This window comes from Trematomus bernacchii, unplaced genomic scaffold, assembly GCF_902827165.1.
Source record: "Trematomus bernacchii unplaced genomic scaffold, fTreBer1.1, whole genome shotgun sequence".
In the NCBI taxonomy this organism is placed as follows: domain Eukaryota; kingdom Metazoa; phylum Chordata; class Actinopteri; order Perciformes; family Nototheniidae; genus Trematomus; species Trematomus bernacchii.
In genome coordinates, this window is record NW_022987797.1 from 3,356,072 (window position 1) to 3,380,769 (window position 24,698).

The window sequence follows — 24,698 nt, forward strand, 5'->3', positions numbered from 1 at the left end:
ATATACTCATCGATAATGAAAATAGTCAGAGTTTAATCGTAGGCAGTATCAGAAATTCACAATTTTAAGATGCAGAAGCAGCAAACATAAGACGCTATGAGAAACAACACAAGCAAATAAGGTGCGTCACACGTCTGTCTGAGAGCGGCAGTTAGAGCAGAGACGCAGCAACACCTCAACACCTTCTCTTTTTCTTCCTTAATCACCACACAAGAAATGTGGATCGCTTTTGTCAGAAAGAACTCTCCCGCGAGGCCTTTCTTCTTTTCCGTAACTCGTGTGTGTTTTTTCACCAAATGTGGATTAGAGTGTAGACAGTCTTGTGAATGTCCTCCTTGTGAACGGTCTTGTATTGTTTGACCCCCTATTGTAGATCCTTAGTGTAATGTGCAAACAATTTGAAAACAACTAATAACCAAATAAGTATTCTGACATCTCTGAAAGTCTTATAGTGTGTCAGTACCTGAGCCGTGATCTTCAGAGGTCCCTTCCCAGCATCCTTAGCGCTGACCGTGAACTCTGCCGGTTGGCTGAGCAGGCAGCCGGTCTTCTCCAGACCCGGCCCGTAAGCCTGAACCTACAACCACAGAACCAACACTGATTATTTCATACATACATATTTAGAGGCAAAGACTTTCTCATAGTATTCCTGTTCATTTCTTTGAATATGTACTTTTGGCGTTATAACTTTTCTAATTTGAGTATATAAGAAGTAATGTAATAATCCTAAATAAGGATGTTTTTAATTGAGGTTTGAGTTTAAGTTTATTATTGTATGTCTAGAAAGAATATATATATATTTGTAATTGAGCATTGGTACTTTAAGAGTGTGCACCCTTGCACATGTTCATCAGATATTTTGGAATCGAGTGGAAGCTAAACTGGCTGTAAAGTGATTTGTTTTTTTGACCATGTCAAGTTATTAGTTTTATATCATCAAGCTTAAAATACTCTGGCGTTATTACCTTCTTGTTTCACATGTGGAATAAAAGTTTGTTTTGTTTTCCAAACTTTACAATAGAAATCAAGAAGATTTCAGTAAACATCAGACTCAGACCATGATGAACAGCTAAATTGCATTTCTGCAGTTACAATTATCATGCGGAAATCCGGCCAGGTTCAAATGTTTAAAAAAATAAACTTTTCAAAGATAATTTTGAGTTGTATTGCAATTGCAATTGTGGGATACTTACTTCCGGGTTGGCCTTAAGGCTGTGCAATATATCGATGTTATATTAATTGAAATACGAGGCTGGATATCGTGTTAGATTTCGGATAGCGTAATATATTTATATTGATTAAGGGTCTCCTGGTTTTTAAAGGAACCATTACAGTAAAGTGATGTCATTATTTCAACTTTCCAGACTGTTCTATCTTTTTCCTATAACCACTCTATCACTTTTTCATCAGTAGTAATGATTATTTATCATCTCATTATGTTAAAATGTATTGAACCCATCAATAGTCAATTCTTTAAGATCATGACAATATCGATATTGAGGTATTTGGTCAAAAATATTGTGATTTTGTCAACATTGCCCAGCCCAAGATGGCTTTCAAAAAATACAACCTGCAGCGCTTCATCAGATTTAGTGTCTTTCTGACCTTTTCAGAGTCACTGGCGTTGTTGTCGGGGACAATGAAGGCCATGAAGGGGCTGTGTTCAATGTCCTCCTCATCGCAGGTCACGTGGACGGCGTACTCCCCGGCCTCCAGCGGCCAGTATCGGACATCACAGGAGCCGTCGTTCTGGTCCTCACACTCGATCTTAGCCTGAGAAGGACCCTCGATGGCAAACCCTGAAGACACAGAAGGTGGGATTAGACTGAATGTAAAGTGGGGGGTTAGCAGAATTGTGTCCAGCAGTAAAACCAAGAATAACTCACCAAGCACTCCAACATCAGTGCCCACGGACTCCACTACAAAGGCGGCAGGTTTACCCACAATGCCCCCCTCCAGGCCAGGACCCCAGGCCCTGATCTGCTGAGACCCCGCTTCACGACCTACTGACACCTCGAATGGACTGAAAGAAGAAAAATACTGTCAGAAAGCATAAATCACATAGTAGTGTGTGTGTGTGTGTGTGTGTGTGTGTGTGTGTGTGTGTGTGTGTGTGTGTGTGTGTGTGTGTGTGTGTGTGTGGTGTTCATGTGCATTCAGAAACTAGCTTCACGCCAAATAAAACTGTCTGTTGGGATTTACTGTCTTCATTACACACACACACTTTCCTTTTTACTTTTTTCTCTCTTGCCTTCAATTGTGTCTTTGTCGAACTTTTTTAAAGTGTCTGCCAAAACGTCCCCCGACACCAACTACTACTACTTCTGCTGTTACTACTAAAAATAAGGAAATCAACCGTTTAAAAAAAGCCAATTTAAATAGAACAAGCGTTAACCAGGGTGCTTTACAATTAAAAATAACAGGGCACAATGGCAGTTGATATACCACAACAATGCCATTCCCTACTCGAATAAATATGTTATAGTAACAATATAATTATTTATAATTCATCATAATAAGTATTATTCTAATTCATTTATTGTATACTATTTTCATCAAAATAATATTTGTTTTGTAATATTTCAGCAGTAAAACATATGTTTAGCACCACCGATGCCATCCGTGCTGTATTTTAATTGGTGCATCTGTGTGAGTGAGCACTATAAACACTGTGTTATATCACTTCCCTTCCTAACGTGCATTTCCGAGCACACAGCTGTACAGATGTTTAAACCGGCTTTCTCTCATCTGTGATTTAGCCTTCTGTAGACGATCCGTGTCCTGGTGCATCTGTAACGTATGAACACTGAGGTCTCCGGGCTACCTGTAGCTGGGAGTTCTGACAGGCTGGACATTTAACTCGGCCACATCTGGACCAAGCCTCTGAGCAGGCTGCACAGCTGCATCAGATGTGCAGGCCCAGAGGTTCACCAGGTTCAAAGGCTTTACTATCATGTGCACAAAGGCCACAGTGTAGGTCGGCAATGAAAATCTAAAGTCCCAGTCTCCTCTAACAGTGCAACAAAATACAACACACACAGACACCTTTTACTTTTCTAAATATCAAATGAAACCATACTTATTCCACCAGGTATTTAGCAAATGTAGTACATGTATACAATTGAAGTTGTCTGAAGTCCTCACCACCAGCTGCTCTTGCAGTAACAAGTAGTGTACTTTTTTATTGTCCTAATGTGCACAATGTAGTGACTGCTTTTTCGTCTTTTGTTTTCTTTGTTATGTTCTCTGTATTTTATATGTTTGTGTTATGTGTTATGTGTAACGTTGCTGCCTTCTTGGCCAGGTCAGCATTGAAAATGAGATTTTATCTCAATAAAGGTTAAATAAAATTAAAATAAAATTATCATCTGTTTCTACTATCAACCAATCAAAGTTCATTTATATGGCCCAATATCACAAATTACACATTTGTCTCAGGGGGCTTTACAGTGTGTAGAGCATATGACACCCTCTGTCCTTAGACCCTCACATCGGAAAAGGAAAAACTCCCAAAGAAACCCCCCACAGTTAATGGGATAAAATGGAAGAAACCTCAGGGAGAGCAACAGAGGAGGATCCCTCTCCCAGGACGGACAGACGTGCAATAGATGCCGTGTGTAAATTAAAAAGATAATACATTTACAACATAGGTAGTCCAAATGCTAGAAAAGATAATATGTCTATATTTAAAAGAAAATGAAGATGGATCAAAGTGGATATCGACAATCTTCCAGGTGATGCCAAAAGAAACATGCCGTTCACAAGGCAGGACCACGACTAATGATCCAGACATTACCTTTCAAACTGGCAACCTAACATTTCCCTTTTTCTTCTTCCTTCCTAATGCAGCCACCAGGGATCTTATTCATATATCATTCGTTTTTCCAGTGATTTCCAAAATGTTGTATGCAAGAGCTTTGCTGAAAAACCTACTCACAGAACTTCCAGCTCAGGACTCAAAAACTAAAATGGCTGCACCACTTTTAGCAAGAAAACTCTGGTTGTTCATTTAACATGAAGTGTTCTGTTCATCTGTGCACATGTGTCTGGATTTTTAAACAATTGAATCATTATGTTTTGTATCAACAAATGCGTTCATAAACATAGTTAAAGTGTTTACATGACACCCTGAATCCTGAGTACTTCAGGTAGCTTGTCCTAATTTGTATAATCTGGATAAAAACCTTGAAACTCTCTCCCTGTCCGTCTCTGTCTCCGTCCAGCAGATAATCAGAAACAGTGATAGAACATGTTCTCTGTGTGTTACAGTATCTGGATGACCTAACAGTCAGCGCTGGATGAAATAAAACAGAAACATGCTCAAGGTCAGCTTCTCCAAACCTCCACAGATTTGAAGATTGCTTCTTCATTGTGGGAACGTTCTCTTGTGTCTGACCTCTGAGGCTGCCTGTGTGTAATTATGACTCAACAGCATTTAGACACAGGACATGACTCTGTGAAATGTTTTGCTTCATTTAATTATATATTTACAGATATTTCCCTTACATGTACAAGTTCAGATACAGATCTTGTTTGTCTAAGTGTGGCTACTCATCTTGCTGTCGAGAGTCCCATTACATCTGGCTGCTTTTTACATGCGGAACTCCCTGTATTATACTCGCACTTCTAATTTAGTTAATAAAAACCATGACTAAGATTATGATGAGAGGGCAACGATGTCATTCAATTCTAACTTCTGTATTGTGCTGTAATATAATTGTGGAATATTACTGCAAATACAAGTTTAAAAACTTGAACAAAATCTCTATTTTATGCGTTGATAAAAAGATTACAAATTGTTGCAATGCAGCAGTTCTGTTTTCTGTACAGTCTAAATGACTTTTTTCAGTTTAAGTCATCAATGACAACACCAGGGTTCGGGAGGTTTGAGTAATGTTATTTTCTGGCTAGACTAGATTGACTAGTGTTTAAAATATTCCAACGATAAAAGACTCAAATGTACTTTTTTGCAAGGGATTTCAATGAATTTCTTTGACTCAAACTATACAATAACATTTACAGTTTTATTTAACAAAGATAAGACTTAAATGTCTTCAAAGCACTGTTTTGGTTTAGTCAACCAAACCAGGATGAGGGTCACTGAATATGATAAAAAACCCTATGAAGGACAAAGGACCCAGCCTGAGACTAAATAAAGAACACATCGGACACAACACTCCCACAGTGTTTGGCTCCAACCATTCAGATCAGATGAGGTCATGTGCTGAGGTCATTTTCTGAACACACACACGCAGACAGTAACAGCTCACCTCTTGGGGATGTGCTGACCCCCCCAGGTGATGGAGACGGTGAATTTTCCGGGGCTGTTGGGATAATACTCGTAGGAGAACACACCGTCCTGACTGGAGATCAGCTTCACCGGCTCCTCGATGCCCTCTGAACACACACACAGTTTAGAGAACATCCGGACATTTTGGAAAATAAATTCTTTAGCCATCACTCTTTATTAAAAGAGGAATAGTTTTCGGCGAAAACTAAAAGGTACCATGGGGTCAGATTATAATTTTCCAAAGGGGGGTTCGTTCAGATGTGTGTATCTCACACTGCACTGTAACTGTGATTCATGTATCTTTGCTTTTAAATGAGTGTTTTTAAACATGTTTCTTAAATGCTATTAATGTCTTTCATTTTTGTAAAGCACTTTGAATTGCCTTGTGCTGAAATGTGCTATACAAATAAACTTGCCTTGCCTTTATAGGCATTGATTGAAGTTTTATTTTTCCTATAAAATATTTATTAAAAAAGGAAAAAAGTATCTTAGGTAAATGCAGAGGCATGATCAGTTTTCCTTTCATAAACAAATGTGAAATGAAGATGTATCCTCTGGGGATCAACCATGTCTGGAGAAATGCCACCAATACCATATTTCATTAGAAACACTTTTTTGGTGGCAATTTTGGAAATAATTACATCAATTTTGGGGCGACTTTCCAGCGCTCTGGAGTTATTGGAAGTCTAAACTAATCCTATGCAGCACTGGGAACTAATTGTACAAACAGCATCAGCCAAAAATAACACACATTAGTGTAGTCCTATCTTTATCTGCAGTTGTGCAGACATACCAGTTTAACAGAGACAATAGACATGCACAAAAAGAAAAAGGTGCCAAAGATTCCACTGTCGCTTTCAGATTAAAATGTCAATGTTGTCAATAAAGCTTCAAATGTTTGGGTGTAGTCCTTTTAATTAACTCTGCAGTGTAAACACTCACTGGGTCCTTTGACGACGACCTTCAGCTCTCCACTGCCGGCGTTCTTGGTGTCCACCTTGAAGTCCCCGACCTGCTTCACCCTCATTCCTGCCGGCTGCAGCCCCCGCCCCGTGGCCCGGCACGCCCCCGGCATGCAGGCTGCTCAGACCCAGAGAAACACACACATCAGGAGAGGAGACGCATTACAGGAAGGTTCAGTAGGGCCATGATGATTTTACCATGCAATCAGCCGTGAAGATAAAACAGCAAGGATACTGCAAGTTCATTAGCTTAAAAAAAGGACTCACCGGGGCCCACGTCCACGCTGAAGGGGCTCTTGGGGATCCCCGCCCCTCCGAAGCTGACGGTGACGGTGTGGGGGCCGGCCTGGGTGGGCTTGTATGTGCAGCGGTAGGTGCTGTCGCCCTTGTCCTCCATCATCACCTCCACCACGTTCTGCCGGCCCTGAGGGTCTCGGATCATGGCCGTCACGTCCCCTGTACCGGCCCCTGCTCAGAAACATCAGCAGTCAGCCTTATACCTCAGTCACTGCTGTAACTTGAATATATTGAAATGGTGGAAACACATCACCCATGCTGAAGATATGATAACAGATAGAGAAATGTTTTGTTTTTGTTAAGCCAGTAGAAGAAATGCTCAGATCTTTTAGTTCAGTCAAAGTTGCACATTTTTAAGTAAGTAAAAGTACAATAGTATTAGCATTGAAAAGGTAAAAGCACTCAACCACAGCTGATAAAGGTGGAGCTCATCTTAACCTGAAGTTATTTATAAATGTGAATGTATGTCTTATGTAAAATAACTAGTAGAAAAGCTAAACTAAAGCTTCAAAATAAATATATTGGAGTATAAGTCTAGAGTAGCATGAAATCAAAAGAAAAAGTAGCGGGAAATTGAACTTAAATACCGAATTATAGTAATTTAAACAGGGGTAAAACATTAACAGCGTGCGCTGCCATTCAGGGGGAGAAGGTTTAGTTTGAATGTGGCAGAATCTCTGTCTTTCTGGAGACAGAGGGATCTGCACAGTTTTGAAAGCCATCTTTAAAATTCTTTAAAATAAAAAACATTACGATTTCTGTACTACCGGCACCCACTGAGCTGAATCTACACGAGCTATTAAACTTACAAACAAATAGGTACATGGCCAAAGGGTAATGTTGTGGTATATAAAAAAAATAGGGTGAAAAGATTTTTTTTTTTTTAAAGATTAAAAGAAAGACACGCTTAACATCTTAAAAAAAAAACTTGATGCAGCAGGTTTATAAAAAAACATAATTTGTATCTCAGTGATACTCCAGGAACACTACAGCAAGCCTAAATCTTATCGAAGGATTTAAATATGATTTCACTTTCAGTGGAACTGCGGGACAGAGTCCACACAAATGTTTTCCATTTGTGGACATGAAAAATATATCTTATCTTATGGTAACAGAAAAAGTTCCTCCTTCTGCTGTATAAATAAGGTAATAAGTAACTAATAAATACTGTGACTTCATTTTTAATGAGTACAGCAGAAAGGAAAAGCTTTTACTCGGTATTCCTGACGAGCTGACTCATGTCAAGAAGCCTCCGGTGTGTGTTACACAGAGAACAATGAGCGGGGGGGAACTGAGGCGAGTCACTGACCGCCTGTGTGTTGTCTTTTACAAAACCAAGCTTCAATCTCAAAGGTGGTTTACAGTCTATGAAATCACTTCCTGTCTGAGGGACAGATTGGAAGGAATGCTACTATAAAGACAACTTGTCTCTGTGTGTGAAACCCCCTCAGAGGTGGTGTGTGTGCGTGTGTGCGTGTGTGCGTGTGTGTGTGTGTGCGTGTGTGTGTGCGTGTGTGTGCGTGTGTGTGTGCGTGTGTGCGTGTGTGCGTGTGTGCGTGTCTGACCTGCAGTGTAGATGTCGAAGTAGGTGGGCTTGTTGGCGATGTTGCCCACAGGTTCGACTCCCGGGCCTTTCACTGTGACCTTGGAGGCGTCGCCCAGCGCCTTGTCCACGCTCACTTCAAAGGGACTTTTGGGAATCTGCTGGCCTGCAAACATCACCGTTACCTAGGAAACAAAAACAAATGAGATTGATGTTAGAGCATGAATGATAATCATAAAACTTCCTTCCACAGAATTTCAGATCTTAAATAGGGACGAGTTAAGTAGCTAAGTTTGACTTTAAAAATAATTTCACTCAGTTGTATGGCAAAGAAAAAATACAATAAGAGCTAAATACATTTAACTTTTTTTTTTAATGTATTTTTACATGTTTACAGAAAGAGAAATGACCCTTACCTTGTGAGTTCCCATGACTTGAGGAATATACGTGACGCTGAGCGTCTTCTTGCCCTCATTAGGCTCCGCCTTCAGCTGTTGGACACACAGAGAAATACTGTTTTTAGGACTAAACGAACAGCCAAATAAGCTTATATCACATCTCCCCAATTAGAAGAAACACAAACAAATATACTTTTAAATAACATTTTACTGAAATTAAGAAATGTAGATGTTTTTTTCCATGTGAAGAAATTCTCATATAGAAAATAAAAGTAATATGGTAATGAAAAATGATATTAAAGTAAAGATAATAACTCAAACTTAACATGAACAAAAGTTCAAATGAAACCTCCTCTTCCATCTGTAGGATTATCACATGATAGTTTTTTGAATGTTTTTAATCACTGACAGACCTGGGAGTTGATAAACATTGTTTCTCAATATGGCTCCTATATATCTCTACAGATATTCTGGGGCCGTACCTCCTCTCTGGTGCCGTCAGGATGGTCCAGGTAGACGGTGACCTGCCCCTGCCCGGCGCTGAACGTGTCCACAGTGAACACGGCCGGACGCAGCACCCGGTTCCCTGTCGGCTCGATACCTGCAGGAGAACACAACAACACACAGTCAGTAAACATTCATGTTACTTCTTACTTACTGCATCACTTACCTGCTGTATATCTGCACTCACATACCAATACATATAGATAGTTATACTGCTGACCACACTGCAGTTCTGACCTTTAGGCAATCCATATTTATCAGTGTAACTGTCTGTATAAATCTGATATATATATACATTTAACTTATATATATATATATATATATATATATATATATATATATATATATATATATATATATATATATATATATATATATATATATATATATATATATATATATATATATATTAATATATATATATATATATATATATATAGATATAGATATAGACACAGACTTTTGGCAATATTCTACTTTCTGCACTATATATTGGAGCTTTTTCATATTTATACACCCTAACTCTTGATTCTATATTCATTTTACAATAATAATAATAATTATATAAAATAACAAAAACTTGAAAATGAATCCAGTGTGTGTCCTGCTTCCTGTAACAATTTCAAGGTAATTTCTTCCTGCAGGCTACCATTGGTGTGTGTATGTCAGATACAGAGTGGCTTCCTTTGTTCACACTAACAGCTGCTCACTTCCTCACATTGTAAGACCAGTGTACCATTAGCATACACACACTCGGAAGAATAGGTCACACACACTTTTTAAAATACATCTGCAAAAATATAATGAACTATGAACAGTGTGTGTTCTATTAAACCATTTTGTTTTTCAGTTTTAGTGTGTGTACCTGGTCCGTATGCGCGGGCCTTCTTTGGGTTGAGTTTGGGTTTGAGAGGGGCTCCTGGCTTCAGTTTGGCCTTGGGGAACTGAGACAGGTAGGTCATCACCGACTGCTCGTCCACACTGGGGTCCATGATCTCCTCTGGAGTTATCACCTGCACACACACCAAGACGGGTCAGAATTAGGATAATAAACTTAAATAAATCTGTTAATTATTGAAAATCCCTAAAATCAGATTTGGACTGTCAGTGTGTACGTGGCTAATCTCTTTTATTTAAATTTTAAAAAATCAGACAGATGGTACTTTCTAATTCGATAGTAATTGGTTTCTGGTCAATCATTGTAATATTTTGGAAATGATTTGAAGAACATGAATATCCACTTGAAAGTCAACTTGAAAGTCAACTTGATCTTTAAATCAAAATCAAAATCAAATTGTTGCTGTCTATAATCAGGGGTGCATATAACTTTCTCCGTGAGGTACTCCGATGAGTACTTTCAGGAAAGTCGACGGGGGGGGGGGGGCTAGTGGAGTACTTCGTGACCACAGAGTGTGAACGTTGTGATCAGCTGTTTTAGCGCAGTTCTCCAGTGAAGGGGGGGGGGGGGGGAGTCTCCCTCCGCAGCCGGTTGGCGTAGTTTTGGCACAAATCCGTTGTACAGACCGACGTTAACAGCAGCCCTGTCTGTGCACACGGAGACCGACTCTGTCGTCCGGTGATCTAACCGCCTTCTGGAAAAGCTTCTCAAGTACGTCAGTACGCAAATGCGCTTTGTGACACAAGTGACGGTACGCATTTCAGATTGTTGCCGTACCTGCGTACCAGTTATGTGCACCCCTGTCTATAATCATCTATGATACAATATATCAAATATAATTATTTCACATGACAAACTAATGATAAAACACTATTATAACAATTATAGCATTAATAATAATTAGGAAACATCACTATTGATCATTTCAAGGTTTTTCTTCACAGGAAAATAGGGATTTAGTGTTTTACTATAAATGAACCATTTACTAAAGATGATCATAAAAACCTTTCCAAAACGTTGCTAAATGTCAACAAACTTTGCTTCTCCCCGTGTTGCCGAGACCCAGAGCTACTAACTGAAGTAAACCGTTGATGTGAATCACTAGAAATCATTTATTGACACATATTATCCACATTGCAGCGATACAAAGTGAAATGAGAATGAGCGACTTTTCCCTTTAAGATTTCCCTTCATTGAGACCAAGGAGCCCAAACCAGAAAAGGCCGGTATGTGGCAGGGAAGTCCTGAACTCTGTCACACCATACAGTCACTGCCCTCTTATTCTGATCACGTCATTTTCCCCACACATCACTCTGCTTCACATGCTCAGCTGTCGGATATTAAAAAAACTCTTTATAATGTCAGATCTTTGAATGGAATGAACTCATTTTCCACCATCATGGGTGTGAGGTTTGTCAGCTTTGTTTTCTCTGGAGGAGACTTCCTGTGGGTGTCAGCAGACTAACAGGAAGCAGAGCATAAAGTAATGCAGCGGTGGCACAAATTACAATTCCACTATGAATATGAAATCAGATTTCTTCACTTAATAACTGCTGGAGTTGTTCTACATACTGAAGAAAGGGCTTAAAAGTTAAGTGACAAACATAAGCTTTAATATCTGCAGCAGTTATTCCAAAGTGACATAAATACTTTCCTAATAATTTCCCCAAGAACAGTATCTTTTGTTACATAAGCCATTATAATACAGCTCAGGTTGCATCCTCTTGCTTTAAACAAAAGTGTGTAAAACAAACTCAGTGAGTGTCCTCTGCTGCTAACAATCAGGAAACCAAACAGCATCTGTGAGGAGCTGCCAGCGACTGTTGACCTCTGGAGGAAATCACAGCAGAGCTACTTCTGTTTTGAAAGGCTGCACCACTCAGAGATAATGTGATGGTCATCAGCTGTTTGCACAGTGCAAGATGCAAAGCCCCTGCATCTTGTATTAGAGCTTAGCATTGTTAGCATTCAAGGCTACAGTAATAAGGAATTTAATTTGTTATATTCGTTATTTTCTGTTATACATTAAATTAAAGGGAAAAGTCTGTATGTCATGATTTAAAAAATGTAATAAAAATATTGAATAATACAAATTAAAGTTAAAAGGTAAACAAATGTAAATGTGTCATTTAAAGAGGAATCTAACCTGCGGGATGCCCAGCCAGTCGTCAGCCAGCTGCATGGCCTCTGTGGCGTTCATCACTGGTTTCACTGGATCCCAGGTCTCCCAGTCGGGACACAGGCCTGCAAACACACACACACACACTGTCAACCACACAACAGAGCGAGGTCTGCACGGAAGATATAAAATATTTCCAGAGAAATACAGTGGTATTCATAGTAAAACACGATATGTCACAATATCGATCCTTGGACCTACGTATAGTTAGCTAGACCTTTTTTATTTGTTTAAAAAAGGAACACGTTTTATTATCGCCATAAATAACAGAAGATCAGTTCATACGAACATAACAAATATTCCCTAAAATAATAATAAAATGGATAATATAATAAAATATGTTTTACTTTTGTCATTTATAAATCATTATTAAATTAAGAAGCCCCAGCAACAGGGGTTAAAAGCCTACATCCCTCAGAAGAGTCAAACTTGGTAGATATACCACACACACACACACACACACACACACACACACACACACACACACACACACACACACACACACACACACACACACACACACACACACACACAACACACACACACACACACACACACACACAACACACACACACACACACACACACACACACACACACACACACACACCACACACACACACACACACACACACACACACACACACACACACATCACACACACACACACACCACACACACACACACACACACACACACACACACACACACACACACACACATCACACACACACACACACACACACCACACACACACACACACACACACACACACACATCACACACCACACACACACACACACACACACACACACACACACACACACACACACACACACACACACACACACACACAACCTGGTGCGCAGCTGTCCACCAGCGCTCCCAGGGCCATGCCGTTCCTCCAGTCCTTGCTGAAGTTTTTGATCGGCATGTCAGGGACTTTGTTCTGGATCCAGCCCAGCAGGCGCTGCTTAGGTGTCTTTGACTCTGCCTGCAACAACAAGCACCAGTCAGTCAATTTTCTCACAGCGGTTTGTAATTGTGATGTATTGTCTTTTTAATTTTCAGGTTATACAATTTCAAAAAAGTATTTATGTAACAATGAACATGTTTTGTTTGCTTTGTGTTGTCAATGAGTGTATAGATTGTAATGTCTCTTTAAAAAATGAGAGACCATCCACAACGTTCTTCAGTATTCAATTACCCAAACACGACATTCAGAGAATTTTCAAATAATTCAACATAGCACCTTTATTTTTTTTTGTCTGAAGTCATGAGACAGATACAAGTCAATATAAAATCTTCTGTTACCTCTTCTTCCTCACCCTCCCAGACTGGCATGGAGATGGAGTAATGCAGAATCAGAGTCCAGACCATACCCAGGATCAGCTTCAGGTTGCCGTCCACGATGGCTTTAGAGTCTGAAGAAGGAGGAGAGAATTTTAATACATACATATATAAAAGTCTTTTTAAAGGACTTGTGACCCTATGGCGCGGTCTAATTCCCAAATCATAAGTTGAGAGTCCACTTTAGCAGCATGTAACTGAGGAAAATAACTTTAATGATAATAAAACATGATTGACATTTAAAGTCTCATTGAGCTGATTTTCTAAACATAATAAATTAAAAAATAACAGGGGCCACCGAGAAGGTTAAACATGATTAAAATAAAATCCAACACGACAAAACTCAGGGAGAGAAAGAAAATAATATGATATTGAGATATTAAAAACTTAATTTAAAAGTCCCATGTCATGGCCATTTCTACTGATCATAATTCCATTGTTGAGGTCTACTAGAATAGATTTACATTGTTCAATGTTCCAAACTCACATTGGTTTCTCATACAGCATCTCTGTATAGTATGTGTATTCACTCTCTGTCCTACACGGCTTGTTGGAGCTCCTGCCCCCCTCCCTATGAGCCCACTGTGCTCTGATTGGTCAGCTCGCCCACTGTGCTCTGATGAGTCCACCACCGTTACAGCGGAACATCAGTGATTATGTGTTACAATGGCGTTAGCAACCAGAAAAGGACACCAGTAATGACAAACAGATGAGAATGCTGCGTGGGGTCTGGGTGCCGTGTTGGCGGGACGTTGCGGGTCTCGCTGCTGGAGCGGACAGTGTGAGCTGGGTTACTGGTGTCGTTTCCTGGTTGCTGCGTGGGGTCTGCGGGACACGGCGAGGCCCGGCCCGAGCACACACACAGACTCACAGCCCGCTGTCTCAGGCTGAGAAATCCGCGGAGCTGCAGCTGAGAAAAATAAGGCTGGCTGAGTGTGTGTGTGTGTGTGTGTGTGTGTGTGTGTGTGTGTGTGTGTGTGTGTGTGTGTGTGTGTGTGTGTGTGTGTGTGTGTGTGTGTGTGTGTGTGTGTGTGTGTGTGTGTGTGTGTGTGTGTGTGTGTGTGTGTGTGTGTGTGTGTGTGTGTGTGTGTGTGTGTGTGTGTGTGTGTGTGTGTGTGTGTGTGTGTGTGTGTGTGTGTGTGTGAGGAGCTCCGCGGATTGGTCCATTTAGAAAAAGAAAAATCTCCAACGAGGCGTTCTGGAGCAGCATAGACAGGTCTTTTCTGTGTTAGAGTTTTACTCGCTACAGGGTGTACTTTGAGGGTTTGTGACTCTGCAGACCGTTTACATGCATAACAACCTTCAGGTAACAACCGGAGAAGCATGACATGGGACCTTTAAGTTTGTATTGTCAGAAAAGTTTAACTGCAGAAACCACAGCCTCAACTTCTGATCAACCTGTGTGTCATCCTACTGCAGAAAACGGAGGCTTATTTCAGATGGGGATGAAAGTTGTGCCACACTGAGCCCAGATGGAGATAAAAACCTGCTCCCAGTTAACTGTCAATATTCAGGTTTTACCCTTTTTTTTTTGCAGAACAGAACAGAGTGCAGCAGGGGAACGTTACTCATTAATCAGACCTCACTGTACCAGCTGGTACCACACACACACACACACACACTTATTTGCTAATCTTTGGTTGCAGCACACCGAGTTCAGAGTGAAAAAGACAAAACATTCCAGTCATTTTTAATCTCCGTCTACATTCCTCTGTCCTATAATAACAATGTATTCATTAAAGGGAAACTCATTTATAATTGTCTGCTTCCTTGCTCTATATAGTTTCAAAGTTGGTAGGGCGGGGTGAAATATGTCAAGGACATCAGGGTAAATCTGAGATGTGTGTACAGTATGATAAGAAACATAAAAAATAAAGAAAAAATTGACACGGAATGGAAATATACAAAAAACCAAGGCAACAAACACAGTATATTAAAGTTTAAAATGGAGAGCTCTTCCTCCCATATTAGTAGAGGTTCTCTTTATATCAACAACAAGCTGACTTTCAACACTGTGTGTTCGTGTTCGTGTGTGTGTGTGTGTGTGTGTGTGTGTGTGTGTGTGTGTGTGTGTGTGTGTGTGTGTGTGTGTGTGTGTGTGTGTGTGTGTGTGTGTGTGTGTGTGTGTGTGTGTGTGTGTGTGTGTGTGTGTGTGTGTGTGTGTGTGTGTGTGTGTGTGTGTGTGTGTGTGTGTGTGTGTAATAAATCCTATGGTGAATGTGCAGCTCTACTCCACTGTCAGCAGACCAGCTGTGCCAAAAACATGTTTCAGCAACTCAGGTTTAGGTGGAGCTTTGGGAGACTGCTGCCTCAACCACGGGTGACACAACACTGAGGGAGGATACACTTCACAACACACACACACACGATGTTGCAACATCCTGCTTTCTACATTCCTAATCTCTGTTTTTCCAGAGTTAACTCACTTATTTATCTCTTTGTATATCTGTCTTTTTCCCCCTCTTCTAACTATCATTCTCTCTACTCTGTAGTTTTTCTTTACGTCTCATTTGTCACACACACACACACACACACACTCTTTCTTTCTTCCTTCCTTTCTTTTCCCTGCAAGGTTGACCTGCCACACCTGTGAGAGTGAGTGCCGCCTCTCCTGCAAACATCCTGTCAGTGAGCAGCACCCGTCAGCGGCCTTTACCCTCCACACCCACCCACACACACCCACACCCACCCCCACACCCACGGCTGAGGTCACTCACTAAGGCCCCGCTCACACGGGACCGTTTGCGTTTATGCACAGTATGCGTATTCAAAAAAGTCTTCCGTTCACATGCATTCGTTTCATTTAACGTGTCTGTTCAAACGAGGCCGCTGGAAACGCTGTAGTACATATGCCGGGACTGTAAGTGGCGCTGCAACTTCCGCCAAAATACACCAAAAGCAGCGAAGAAGAGCAGCCCCAGCAGCCCCCGCCGCAATGTTGCCATGGCTACCCTTCTGTTCATGCCCCGCGGTGTATTTAGCAACATGTAGTTCATGTAATTCTCCATGTCCACTTGTTGCTGATGGTTGTGGTAGAGGAGCTGTATATTTTTGCACTAATATCTGTAGCATGGTCAGTAGCAGTAGCACTAGCAGTAGCTACTGACAGGAGGAAGTGTGTGTGGCGATTGCTGGTATTCAGCGGGATATAGTAATTTCCTCAGCATATGGATAAATGCTACGGGGAAGTTAACTGAAAGAAACCGAATCTGTGGATATTGCATCGACCGACGTCTCCGTGGAGAGGACCCCGCTCAGAAAAGAGAGATATTCTCTACAAACACCGGGTGAGATCCTCCTTTGTCAATATAATGGATCAATGCATGAAATCTGACTCTGTTTATTTTGTTTAAGGAGTATATTGGGCGTTAACTATTCTGGTTTGCCTTTTATAATATTATTTCATTCAAGAACCCCTTGTGCGTTTAATTAACACAGCTATTTTTGATAGTTGCTACAGCAATGAGCAGGAGAGGTGCTATTTTTTTTTTCTTTCGCTATTTTTTCAGGAAATATTTGTATAGAGGTGATTACACGGACTCGGTTGACCCCCCAGAGCGTTTCGTTTGCAAATCTATCCACCTTGGGACCCGTTATCGTTTGTGGGGTCAGTTTCTATCGGCCTCGTGTAAATAATAGGGCTATACGCACTCAAAACTATGCAGATACAAGCAGTTTTCTCCTCGTGTAAACGGCGCCTAAGCTTAGCACTGATCAGTCACACCAAATGAGACACTTTGAATAATTGAAACCAGGTGGAGCTAACGCACTGGTACATTTCTGTTAAGTTAAAGCTTGAGAAAGAGATTAAAAGGATCTCTTAATTTTTAACAGTTTCCTCAAACAGATTTCCTCACTTCCCTTTGGTTTAGGGGTTTCTAACCTTTTTGGATTGTGGCCAATAAAACCAAATTCTATTTTTGACCCATTGTCTCCTTTTGCATAACTCTTTGGGTCATTACCCCGTCAAACAATGAGGGTTTTTGACCTTCTACATTTACAAGAGGGGAAAAACAAAGATCAGGGAAAAGTTTTCAAACCTCCCTGTAAGAACAGGGGTTCCATTTTATGAGGGGTATCCAGTAGGGTTGACATTTTTCCCAAAAAGTAATAAATTGTCATAATTTGAGAGTCTTTTGCCCCTTTCACACCAACGCGGTTCCCGATCAATGACAGCGAATGGATGGTCAAAGCCAGGTACAAATAAACAGAATCACACTAAGCCTGGTTAGTGTTGCCTGACTTTATAAAGTGTGTTTTTTTATAAGTGTGTGGTTGTGTTCTAGTCACTTTGGTCAGCGCTACTGCTTGTTACAACTTTCATTTGCCGTACTCGCCATAAACTGTTATTGCTCAGGTTGATCCCGCCCCTGCCCCCGCCTCCGACGTAAGCGTGACGTATGCGGTTCTTGCTTCTAGACCGACCATTTTTTGGTGCTTGGTAGGGAAAGAGCCGGCTCCGCTGCGGTGTGAACAGGAAAAACCGGTGCTTATCAGGCTCTAGCTCCGAACAGGCCCTGGAACCGCGTTGGTGTGAAAGGGGCATTTTTCTATCTCATGATTATTTCAAAATTGAACCTCCATTTCAGGGGCCCTATAATGCTAATGTTCAGGTTCATGTTTGTATTCTGCAGCTCTACTGTGACATGTTTACATGAAAAAATCCTAACATGTATTCATGCTAAACTTGCACAAATAAACTACTTGACTTTAATGCTGCGTTCACACCGGACGCTATGCGAATATTCGCTTCGCTCTAATCGCTCCTATCGCATCGCTCTAAACGCTGGAGGTTCACCGCGGCTGCCAGCTGTGTTTACTCGCATCATTCAAACAAGACGCGCTGGCTTGGGAGCTACAACTACAACAAATGAACATATTTTACCGTGATTAAATTGTAATACACGTTTCTAAATGATGCCGAAGTAACAACATACTGATACCGGTTAGTAACAACCATGAATTAATGCTTTGACAAGTCTGCAGACAAGACGGCAGGCGAAACACCTTTTAAAATGCTTGTTTTCTGAATGAAGATCGGGTCGACCAGGCTAAGCTAACGTTGTATATGCTCATTCCACACTCATAACAACGGCCTACAGACATAAATAAACCAGCGACTGTATTCGCCATGGCACAGACAGTCTGTGGTTTGTACTTGTTTAACTTTTGTCCAGTTTCTGAACAGATATGAGGAGCTGTGAGCTCTGTGTGCTAACTGCTAACAGCTAACGGCTGATGTGTGGTTGAACGTCAGTGACGGCGGCTGAGATCCTCACCGCTGATTGGCTTCCGCGAGAACGCGTCACGTGAATTTGACGCTCGAGTTGAAAAAATTGAACTCTCGCGTTTAACGCGGCACCGTTTAATCGCCTCAATCGCGTGATTCGCGCCGTGTCCACCGCTTCATGCTCGCCGTCGGAGCGAATTTGCGCCTGTCCGCATCTCTGCATTGACTTTACATGTAATCGCGCCGCCCCCAAACATCGCATCGCGTCCGGTGTGAACGCAGCATAAGAATAACAAGCTCAAGTAATACATTAAATAAATAAATAAATAAAATTAGTATTCTTAGGCTAGCTACCTTTCTTGTTTTCTCAGAAACCTGACAATTTAATAAACAACAACTGTAAAAACAATAACATGTAAAACTGAGATTTTTCTTGTCAGAACTTTGGTTTGGTGCACTATCAATATCGATTAAGGAAGTTGTGAATCATGAATCGATTTCCCCCCGACGCCAAACTACTATTTTCTAGTAGTTTGGCGTCTACTAAAAGTAGACTTTTTTAAAAATGTATTTCCAGTCCTGTTGTGACAGCTCATATATGTTGGGACTCTTAAGAGGGTCTTGACACAGAGGTTGCTTTAATGTCATGCCATTGTTTGTCCATGTTTTTGAAATGTGGAGTATGGATGAAATATTTCTTATTTTAACTTCATTCAAAATAGTTCAGAACATCAGACTGGGGAGCTCAATACTCTTTCTCTCTCGGTGTGTGTGTGTGTGTGTGTGTGTGTGTGTGTGTGTGTGTGTGTGTGTGTGTGTGTGTGTGTCCTTGCCGACACAGTTTTGTGAGTAACGAGGCTATCGCCATGGTAGCCTATTGTTCACATAAAGGTCGAGAGTTATGAGACAAAGAGAGAGGGGGAGAAGGGGGGGGGTCGGCAAATATATAAAATGCAGTGAGTCAAAACACTGATAGAAGAAGAGCAAAACAACAGAAACACACCAACGTATTTGGGGTATCCTCAGATTTGAAGTCTCGGGTTTGTGTGTGTGTGTGTGTGTGTGTGTGTGTGTGTGTGTCTGTGTGTGTGTTTTGCTGTTATGTTGCTTCAAATCCATCATCCACCAATTATTAACAGTGAGTTAGGCTCTAAAACGAGGACACTAAAGTGCTTAACTAATGTGTTTCAAAGTGAACAATGCTCATGTAATGTTCTGGGTTGGTTCCAAAGAACACAACCATAGATACTCACACCGCCAACTCACTCACACACTCACACACCTGGGCAGGTAATGACAAATGCTATTAATCATATCCTTTAACCCTCCTATTGTCTTCGTTTCCCCCCCCTTACTTTGGTGTCCGCGGTCAAATTTGACCGGTCCTGTTTTAACTGCTATTACATTAACACAAAAACCATTAATCATCACCAAATTTCATTTAACACCCTTTCAAACTGTACATATTGTATCAGACTACTGGTATACATGGAAAACTGCAGTAAATATACAAGAATAGACACTGAACATGTATTGGGTGTGCCAGGTGTGATCCATGTGGGGGGATTGGGCACATAAGGGGGGGGGGGACATCTAGAGTGTGTGTGTGTGTGTGTGTGTGTGTGTGTGTGTGTGTGTGTGTGTGTGTGTGTGTGTGTGTGTGTGTGTGTGTGTGTGTGTGTGTGTGTTTTATCTGATCCGGATGGTTACTAATTCCATTTCTTTATGGCGGGAACACCACGGTTGTTACAAAGTTGACTAAATCATCCAAAATGCAATGAAAGTGGTGATCAGCAATTGTATATGTTCAAATGTCTTCTGTGAAGGATATCATAAAGCCTTAATGCAATCTAATCTAAAACTAAAAAGTAATGATTGATGAAAGAAGTAAATCGGTCAGATTTGACCCGAAGACAACAGGAGGGTTAAGGAATTTATTGGCCTTGTTAGACCAACCGTGCCAATGGGAGAAAGTCCTTGACCCCGTCCAGCACGAATAAATAAAGTGAGGATCTCTGGAGGAAGTGGCCCCTGGAGCGGTGTTTTTCTCAGAGTGGATGAAGACCCCAAGTCTGGTCATAGAAAGATTTAAAGTAACTTTAAATACTGACAGTAATAGAAATATCCTGAGAACTGGGGCCTTTTCCGGCATTTTATGAATCCTTATCTGTTCTGTGAGACAAATGATGCTTAAATGGTCTTTTAATCTTTACAGTTGACTACTCAGTTTTTAGGGTATTGTTTACGAAATACATTTTTAACCAATGAATATTTGTTATGGTCACTTAAAGGTGGGGTATGTAATTTTGGAGAAACCAGCTCGAGTGCGCTAGAATTTGAAAAAACACAACCGGAAAAGATCTGCCACTTCCTTACAGAGCCCCTCCTCCAACACACACGAACGCGCACATGACCAATGAGGGCACGAGATAAGTTTGTGCACAGATGGAAGGCTGACAGGCAGGTAGGCCATCCAGTTATTTTAGCCGGGCCGGCTAAAATGATTGGTCGTACTTTTTACAGTACTACGGCTTCCACAGATGACATTTTTTATGGATTTTTTGTCAAAGCACTTAAGATATTCATTGCTATCGGGATGTTAAGAGCATTCCATGGAATATAACAAAAAGTGTATCTCGAGCCGGTTTCTCAAACTTACCTACCCCACCTTTAATGGGGTATAAGCTTTGTCGCTAGTGGGGTTGGGCATTTAATAACAATACATTTAAGGTACCAACCTAAAAGTCTCTACAGCTACAGTATATACAGCTGTGCAAAAAAATATCTTAAAATGTCATGTCATATTCGTAAATTTCAATCTGTTCTCTGAAAATTCCCAGTTTTAAAACGTTTTTAAGGCAATTTTAGATTTTCTTTTTTGTATATGTCTTGGAATAAGGCGTTGAGAAAAGTATAATTATTGGTGATGATACAGAAACTAGAGTTAGACAGATAAATTAGACAGGCATTTATATTTTGGCAATATTAACTAAATATACATTATTTGCATATCATATATGTCGGCTGTTAAGTAAAACAAACATTGTAAATTGTCCTGATTAGTTTGTTTTTCCGTCTCAATTCTAGAAATAAAAAAAGCTTAAAATCAAGATTGCCTTGTTTTTTTTTACAATGTTTGGGCACTTTGCCTTTATTTGTACAGCTGAAGATAAGAAGTAAAGGGGCAAAGAGGGGGGGGGGACATGCAGCCAAGGGCCATGGGTCAGATTCAAACCTGTGCTGCTGTCATAAGGATTCATAACCATACGTACAAGATTTTGGGTTATTTACTGTATGGGTATAATTACTGAGGTCTGATTTTTTTTAACTTCAGGTTCAGCCTAAAAAAAATTGTGTTTTTCAGACTGCTTTCAGTCTGAAAACTGGATCAATATTTCAACAGATTTTTCAATTAATAAACTAATGGGTTAAACAATCAAGTGGATTTCAGTAAGCAAAGAGTTTCTCTACTCCTCATGGATGCTCCTGACGTCTGGAGCACCAGTAGAAGGAGAGCTCAGTTTTCCATGTGTACATGCTCCAGTCATTAAAAGGCTCCCGTCAGGTTTGTCGTGGCTCCCCGCCCTCTCCCACAGAAACCAGCTCAGCTCCTCTTTCATTCAGAGATGTATCTGTCCACAGTTCCATTCACAAAAAGGGTCCCTGTTAGCCCGGGTCTGCGTCAGATAGAGGGCGTCTGAGCCACTGCAGATACCTGCTGACTTGTTGACCTGTCGCTATGGAGACACAACAATACCAAGGCAACAAGGAAACTTAGAGAGACGTGGGGCCGGGAGGGGTGACGTTTGCATTGGGAGGGACAAAGAAAGTGAACAAGGAGAAACGGAAAGAGGAGGAGGGAGATAACGTCTGAGTGTAAATGTGCGTAAAGGTGAACTGGGTTGGAACAAAATGCCTCTCTTATCAGAGTGGCACACCCTCTCTCTGCAACAGGAAGTTAAAGAATGAGCCCTCATCAGACTACAGAAATACCTACAACCCTACGGTCTGCCGAATCCACTCCGCTAATAACTAACTACCACCACTTAAACTAACCAACCTATATCAAGCCCTGGGGTTCATGTACTCACCCTGAGAACAGTCTGGAGAGCGAACAACAGACTGTAGAAAGCTAACTTACAATCAAGAGGATACACATTTAGAATATCAAACATATTTGTATAAGTACATTAGCTTCAAATAGGGCTTGGTTAAAAGGAATTTATTTAATATCCCAATATCACTACGTCTTTATTTAGAACACACACACACACACACACACACACACACACACACACACACACACACACACACACACACACACACACACACACACACACACACACACCCACACACACACACACACACACACACACACACACACACACACACACACACACACACACACACACACACACACAACACACACACACACACACACACACACACACAACACACACACACACACACACACACACACACACACACACACACACACACACACACACACACACACACACACACACACACACACACACACACACACACACACACACACACACACACACACACACACACACACACACACACACACACACACACACACACACCTCAGAGGGTGAGTCAGGTAACTGTAACTCACTGTTTGTGACAGATGAATACCTGCCTCCCTCTCTCTATCTCTTCCACATCTCCAACATCTGTCCCGGTTGAAACAGCTGTTCCTTCACACGATGACTGCGTCAGCGTCTCACAAACACACATGTTCTGCTTTCTACCCGACAATTTACTCCTGAACAGTTGAGAACAGTAGACGCCTGCGGCTCATCGTCACACTGATGTCAGCCCCAAAGAATACGAGTGTGGCTCTGCAGCAGCCAGGGGGGGGGGGGGGGGGAGTCGGGGGACACCGCGTGCTACTGAGTCACCATGAAGTCATAACAACCTGCTCAATAAAATCATCTTAAAAAGATCCTTTAAGCATGAAATAACATTGTAGATACCCAAAGGCAAAAAGGCTCACTGAAGTCAAGATGCATGTTGGTGCCTGTATTATTGAACTCATTTATTTGCATTTTGTGTGTACATGTATGTATGTATGCGTGTTTGCATCCTTAAATCCATTGCAAAGTTCTTTTGAGTATTTAGAAACGCGCTTTATAAAGTACATTTATTTATTATTGTTATATCTTTTTGTTCCAGTAAAAAATATGTGAACAAAGCAAAATGTCACAATCATGTAATATTGGTTGGATCAATTAAAACTGCAATAATTACTTTTAAAGTTTATATCTTGAACTTGTTAACCAACAGTTGCTTATTAACACTTTCAGTGTTTAAATGACAGTATTATCATTTATTAGGAAACGTTGTGTCCACCTGATCGATATTATGTTTTGTAATGCACGAGTCACGTTCCATGCTCTCTTGAGAAATCGGATGTACAAATTCATCTGTCGATTGAATGTTTCTCATAATTCTGTCATTTTGCTGCTTTCAAATCCGTGTCTCAGTGCTGTACCAGTCACCTATCTGTGGAGACATTGGGGGAACTGCCTTTTTTTATTTATATTTGAGTGTTGGATGTCTTGGACAAAATGGACCTAGAGTCTCTTCAATAAAGCTGATGAATATAAGTCCGCCTGATGCAGCGCTGCAACTATATAATATTTGTATAACCGACTAATCTGATTACATTTTAAATTAGATTTGTTGTCTATCCATAGACTAAAAGATTAAAATACATACATTTGTAGTATAAAAAACACCAGAGCATCATTAAAAAATACTTAAAGCTGAGAACAATGTAAAAGTATTGTAGGGAAAGCACATTTCTGGGTGGAAATATCCTTTCCAACAAAGGACAGGAGGTACCTGCAGTGGTAAACAGGATGTGGTGCTTCTGTGTGTGTGTGTGTGCGTGTGCGTGTGCGTGTGCGTGTGCGTGTGCGTGTGTGCGTGTGCATGCGTGTGCGTGTGCTTGTGTAATATGTGTTTGTGTGGACACAGTAGGTTTGACCCATGGCACACACAGATTCTTCAACAGTG

At 40.9% G+C, this 24,698-nt stretch overlaps 1 protein-coding gene across 1 annotated transcript in view; it reads right to left on the reverse strand.

The window, feature by feature from the left end:
• Positions 1-24,698, reverse strand: part of LOC117497863 (filamin-B) — a 79,869-nt gene that overhangs the window by 36,004 nt on the left and 19,167 nt on the right. Inside the window, 13 exon segments of the mRNA XM_034149896.1 lie at positions 464-577; positions 1,606-1,799; positions 1,887-2,023; positions 5,271-5,397; positions 6,233-6,370; positions 6,520-6,720; positions 8,115-8,277; positions 8,509-8,583; positions 8,973-9,091; positions 9,860-10,007; positions 12,039-12,136; positions 12,929-13,064; positions 13,385-13,494. Coding sequence (XP_034005787.1) covers positions 464-577; positions 1,606-1,799; positions 1,887-2,023; positions 5,271-5,397; positions 6,233-6,370; positions 6,520-6,720; positions 8,115-8,277; positions 8,509-8,583; positions 8,973-9,091; positions 9,860-10,007; positions 12,039-12,136; positions 12,929-13,064; positions 13,385-13,494 — 1,760 coding nt within the window.